The sequence below is a fragment of the Nematolebias whitei genome, chromosome 20, assembly GCF_014905685.2.
Source record: "Nematolebias whitei isolate Nwh7 chromosome 20, NemWhi1, whole genome shotgun sequence".
In the NCBI taxonomy this organism is placed as follows: Eukaryota; Metazoa; Chordata; class Actinopteri; order Cyprinodontiformes; family Rivulidae; genus Nematolebias; species Nematolebias whitei.
In genome coordinates, this window is record NC_056517.1 from 16,399,349 (window position 1) to 16,405,858 (window position 6,510).

The window sequence follows — 6,510 nt, forward strand, 5'->3', positions numbered from 1 at the left end:
CATCCATCCATCCATCCATCCATCCATCCATCCATCCATCCATCCATCCATCCATCCATCTATGTATGTCATCCATCCATCCATTTATGTATGTATCTATCTGTCTGTCGGTCTGTCTGTCTGTCTGTCTGTCGGTCGGTCGGTCGAGATGGTCAAGGCTGCTTTTTCATATTGAAACGTGCATTTTTCTCAAAGCCCGGAGGTGCTACTGTTAACAAATTTAAACCAGTTTTGCTCATAGTGTTTTATGAGACTTACAAGTCTTCTGAAATTATTGTCATTTATGAAGTACTTGGTGAGCACAAAACTTTATAGAATTATTATGTTTTATGTTTAAACAACCAGTGGAACCAGCTGACAGAAGTTAATCTGAGGTTTTGTTTCTTAGAGTATACAAGGAGCTCTGATTCAAACCAGCCGATCAAAGCAGATGGCCGCTTGTCCTGAGCCTGGGTTCTGCAGGAGGTTTCTTCCTTTTAAAAAGGGAGTTTTTCCTTTCCACCATTGCCACTGTGCTTGCTCAGGATGGGAGACTGCAACGAAGCCAAGATTCAACTTGTCTACTGGCCTCCTTAGATAGAGAACTTTACTAATTGGCTTTTACGTATGTGAATGTTTCTGTAAAGTGCCCTGAGACAACTTTGTTGTGATTTGGTGCTATATAAATAAATTGAATTGAATTGAAAAATTGATTCAACTGAATTTGACTGAAGATGATTGTATGGATGTGCACACTTTGCACATGGGAGGACTGAGGGAAGATCATAAATCCTATAGCAGTGAGCAACAAATAGGCTGAACTTCCTCAGTGAACTTTAATTTCTTCGCATCCTTTTAAAGAGCATCTTGGATTCTCATAGTTCATTTCAACCAGAGGTACCAAGCAAGAGAAAATGATTATGTTCTGATGCATAAATTGTAAATGAAGTGTAATTTTTTTAGAAAACAATAAGTTTGTGAAAATTTTGTAAAGTTTAGTCAGCTCAGTAATTCTCATGATTCAAATCATCATATTTAATTAGAGCCTTTTGTGCAAAAAAAATGTGTCAAAAATGTAAAAAAGTGAAGTCTGGTCCTCTGGACATTCAAAAATCAAAACAAACTAAAAAAAAAAAATGTAGGAATGTTTCATCTTTCATCCGGATGAAAGACGAAACATTTCTACTTTTTTTTTTTAAAGTTTATTTTGTTTTTTGAATGTCCAGAGGACCAGACTTCACTATTTTTAGATTTTTCTACCTGGATTATTGAACATGCATCAGGATATTGTCAAAAATTATCAAACCTAAACTGCCATTATGTAATAACTATAAAATATATCAAAATGCCAGTTCAGGCATGTAAACTTAAAAATTTCATGTCCCATTTGAACTAATAATGATCTTCTATCGATCTGTCAGTGGAATTTTGGTCAAGGATTATGGATGTATTTAACCACTATGGCTGAGAACGGGCAGCACGGTGGCGCAACTGGTAGAGCTGCTGCCTCTCAGCAAGCAGGTCCTTGATTCAAACCCCGGTCCAGGGTCCTTTCTGGGTGGAGTTTGCATGTTCTCTCCGTGCATGCGTGGGTTTTCTCCGGGTACTCCGGTTTCCTCCCACAGTCCAAAAACATGCATGTTAGGCTGATTGGTAACTCTAAATTGTCCCTAGGTGTGAGTGAGAGAGTGAATGGTTGTTTGTCTCGTTTGTCTCTATGTGGCCCTGTGATGGACTTGCGACCCGTCCAGGGTGTACCCCGCCCCTCGCACAGTGATTGCTGGACATGGGCACCAGCGACCCCCGTGACCCAAAATGGAATAAACGGGTAAAGATCATGGATGGATGGATGGATGGCTGAGAACGTTAACAGGTGTTTGAGTTAGCAGAGAGAGCTGAATGAGGAGCTGATTTGATACAGCGTGTGCAGCAGGTATGCCAAGGTCGCGTCCAAGTCTACGAGCTCAAAGGAACTGATAAGCATTATAAAAACACTTCCCGCACACTCTCCGGGGCAGATATTTGCAACCGGGATTCAATGAAATCTGTGTAAGCCTGTTGTGACCATCTGTGCTTGCAATTAAAACTCAGTTAAATAATCTTCTGTCGTTGTGTGTGGCTTCTTTTACTAATTAAGATGAATACAAGATATTTTTATCAAACGCCATCCATTATCTTTTACCCGCGTCTTCCTTTTTGAGTCGTGGGGGTCACTGGTGCTAATGTACAGCTATCAGTGAGAGAGGCAGGGGACACCCTGGACGGGTCTCCAGTCCACCACAGTGACACATAGAGGCAAACGAGACAAACAACCATTCATTCTCTCAGTCTCACCTAGGGGCAATTTAGAGTTACCAATCAGTCTAACATATGTTTTTGGTCTGTGGGTGGAAACCGGAGTACCCGGAGAAAACCCATGCATGCATGGAGAGAGCATGCAACCTCCACCCAGAAAGGTCCCAGGCTGGGATTTGATCCAGTGACCTTCTTGCTGAGAGGCAACATCTCTACCAACTGAGCCATCGCACCACTTTTAAATGATCTTTTAACAATGAAACTGACATGGTGGTCTGTTTCTTTGTCTGTTTCTTTGTATTTCCATGTCTATAACTTTTCTGTTTTCTTGTATTTTGTCATTCTTATGTTTTGTCTCTGTTCTTGCATTTTTGCACTCACTCCTCAGTCTGCCTCTCCAGTCTTTAATCATTCACACCTGTCCCTAATCAGCTACCTGTCCAGGTGCACTCTTCATCTCTCTCTCCCTCAGCCTTACTTAAACCTCTCCTCTTCAATATTCAAGTGTCCGGTCATTGTTCTGTTATGCACAAACGACTCAGTCCTCTTCCGTGCAATTACCCGTCTCCATCTGAATCTGTACCTGTCCTTTTTGCCTGCCTGATCCTTTTTGTAAGTTTTGCTGCCACGCCAGTCTTTTGTTTTTGTTGTTTAAAATAAATAATTTTTATTTTAAACTCCTGCCACGCTCGCCTGCCTGCCAATGGGTCTAAAAACTGAGGATTATGTCAGAAACATCTTTGCTATGAAGCTCCAAAAAGGGCTATGATTTCTTACTTGTTTCACTACACTACCACCAGCTTTGCAGTGGTAGTTTTTTTTGATGCCTCAAATTGTGCCCTGTCTAGGACACGGTGTGAGAGGTCTTTTTTAATACCGTCTCTCCTCATGTTTTCTTCCCTTTCCTCATCTAAGCAAAATATTATTCTGAATAAGAATAAGAGGGCCGCGCTTTTTATAGTTGCAGCTTCGTGCACTCCACCCATGTTTCGGACGACTGTACGTACATGTTTGCGATGTACAAAGTATCTTGGTGCAATGCCAATAAAGTTTATTCTGATTCTGAATCTGATTCTTCTGAAAAGATGTCTGGCATTGTATATATTCCCAATCAGGCCACATGTTTTAATGTATCTTTTGATGTTTGTTTTAGATTTGTGGGAACAGTTGGAAAGTCAAAAGTTGTAATGAAAACAAAAAATACCAGGCAAAGTATGCTTCAATTTGTACACAAAATTAAAGCAAGACCAAACGCTGTTTTTGTTATTGAAAAAATAAAAGCCAGAGTTACTTATAAAAGTGTTTGTGTGTTCATTATTGGGTTTCATTGTTTTGAAAAAGCAGTGTTTGATAGGTTAGATGCAAGCCACCCACAAGGATCATTCAGGAATGCTGAACACACATAAATCAAATGAAAATAGATAAATGAAGAGGCACTCACTCATGTGCCTCCCTGACCCTGCTGCCTTTGGCATGTTTTCTTGTGAAAATGTAGTTGAGTCTTTATGTACTGCAGTTTATAGCTACTCTATGAAGCCATGCATATTTTACAGGCATGGTATTTGATATTCAGCCTGTATCCCTCTTTCCTCCCGGCGGATTTTGATAATATGATTGCAGACCCTTCTCTCTTCAATGTTCATTTTTATCCAATAAGCTCTTTTTTCCTGTCTCAGGAAATTAACTTGTCATACAACATCTTTTTCAGTAACAAGAATATCATATCACTACTGTTTATTAAATTCCAGGTAGCTGCTGATGAGATTGTGGCCAGAGGTGTTTCAAGTACAATAGCTGTAGTTTTAGCTGCTTATTTGTCTTTTAATTATCCAGATCATCCTTAATAGTACAGGCGAAGCAATTTACCCATGCTCATTTGGATTTATTTATTTCTGTCAAAGTCACATTTATGCTATATTTTCTTACTCACCTTTCATCTTTTTGCATACCCTTCAAGGTGGACCTTGGTTTTTTGCGGTTCGTCTCAGCCATCGGTACCCAGGGTGCCATTTCCCAGGAGACGCACAGGATTTACTTTGTCAAGTCCTACAAAGTAGACGTCAGCTCAAACGGAGAGGACTGGATCACTTTAAAGGAAGGCTCCAAACAAAAGGTACTCCTCAATATACTTGTGAGAAACTTGCACTGCATATAAGAATGCTATATTGCATCAGAAGCATTTGTAATGTGTGTGTGTGTGTGTGGGGGGGGGGGGGGACTGGTGTGTGTTGGGTGTGGGGGGTCCTCTCCCAGAAATTTTTGAATAAAGTAGATACCATTTTCTGCATTCTGGTGTATTTAATGGGTTCATACCATACCATACCACTTTATTTATAAATCACTTAAAACAGCAACAAGGCCAACCAAAGTGCTGTACAGACAAAACAACAGGTAACACACAAAGCAAAATACAAATTGAGGTAAATCAGAATATAGATAAAACACGATGCAGATAATGACAACAAACCAGTGTGGAGCATACAAGATCAAAACACAGATCATCTGGTGTTGAAAGCTACTGAATAGTAGTGAGTTTTTAAACGGGACTTGAAAACCGGGAGGGAGGGGGCCTGTCTGACAAGCAGAGGTAACTCGTTCCAGAGTCTTGGTCCTGCTACAGAGAAGGCCCTGTCACCTCTGCGCTTAAGACGAGTTCCTGGAACTGTGAGGAGCAACTGGTCCGCTGACCTCAGGGAGCGTGGTGGGACATACGGTTGTAGCAAATCAGAGAGATGGGGGTGGCGACACTGTTCAGTGATTTGTAGACATACATTAGTATTTTGAACTGGATTCGAAAGTGAACTGGTAACCAGTGCAGTGAGGCCAAAACTGGTGTAATGTGCTCTCTTTTGCCTGTACTGGTTAAAAATCGGGCTGCTGCATTCTGGACCAGTTGTAGTCGTGCAATGGAGGTCTGACTGATACCAAACAGGAGTGAATTGCAGTAATCAAGCCTAGATGTAATGAATGCATGTATTACTGTCTCCAGGTTATTTTTGGACAATATGGGCTTCAGTTTAGACAGCCGCCTCAGTTGGAAGAAGCATGATTAAGCTTCAGGGAAGGATCCATTATCACGCCCAGATTAGTGACTCTGTTTTTCTGACAGGGTTAGAGCGGAAAGGTCATCTTTTTACCTACATATATAAACACTTGATTCAATAAGTACTTTAGAGAGCATGGCACTACTAGCAGTCTGACCAACAGCTCTCCTTGTGTGAATAGAGCATGCTCCCCCCACTCCCCCACCCACCCCTTCCTTGGTCGACAACTGCTGGCACTAATGTAGCGCTAAGCTAGCGCGCAATACAGATGTGTCTCCCCCTCCTACCCCTGCCCCGCTGACAAAAAAACACCCTCAGATATGAGTGTCACGTCAAGATGGAGGAGAAACACTGCATGTGGTGTGGTGTGTTGAGTTTATAGGTTACCAGGAAAACCCGGAGTGGACATATTGTGGTTTGAGTATTCTCCTATTAATCAAGTGAAATGGATTTGTTCATAAAGAAATAGAAACACCTCTGGGTGAACTAATATTTCATGGTAAATGTGTGCGTGTGTGTGTGTGTGTGTGTGTGTGGGGGGGGGGGGGGGGTTGTTTCCAAATGAATACTTTTAAATGTGAGAGGGCATGTCCCCTTCACATGTAACTGTTGTGACACCTATGGAATAGTATGATATAAAAATTGACTGGGTGGCTGTGGCTGAGTATTTTTTTTTTTTTTTTTTCATTTAGCCTTTATTTATCCAGGTTAGTCTCATTGAGCCACAATAACTCATTTTCAAGAGAGACCTGTTTAGGGAGCATTTAGAGCAGTTGTCCTCCAATGTGAGAGTTGGGAGTTCGAATCCACCAGCAGTCATATGCTGAAGTGTCCCTGGGCAATACACTGAACCACTCATTGCCTCTGATGTGTGTCTCGTCAGTGTATGAATGTGATCTAAAGCACTGATTAGTCTCTTTAGAATGATTTGTTCAATTAGCTTTTTAGAGATCTAGTAGAGTGCTGTATGAATGGGTAAATGAGGGCACAGACTGTAGTGTAAAGCGCTTTGAGAATCTTGAAATAAGATAGAAAGGCGCTATATAGGTACAGTCCATTTACCATTTAACTTTTGCAGCTTCTTGCTCCACATAAAATTTTGGAAGTCACTATATATAACAGCATATCCTGATGCATGCTCAATAATCCAGGTAGAAAAATCCAAGAAAGTTCAATCTGGTCCTCTGGACAT

The 6,510-nt window shown here is 41.1% G+C and overlaps 1 protein-coding gene across 1 annotated transcript in view; it reads left to right on the forward strand.

Annotated features, from left to right (window-relative positions):
* The window catches only part of nrp1a (neuropilin 1a), a gene marked incomplete in the record, with an annotated part of 413,352 nt that overhangs the window by 276,928 nt on the left and 129,914 nt on the right, over positions 1-6,510 (forward strand). Inside the window, 1 exon segment of the mRNA XM_037694431.1 lies at positions 4,232-4,387. Within this exon segment, the coding sequence (XP_037550359.1) occupies positions 4,232-4,387 (156 nt within the window).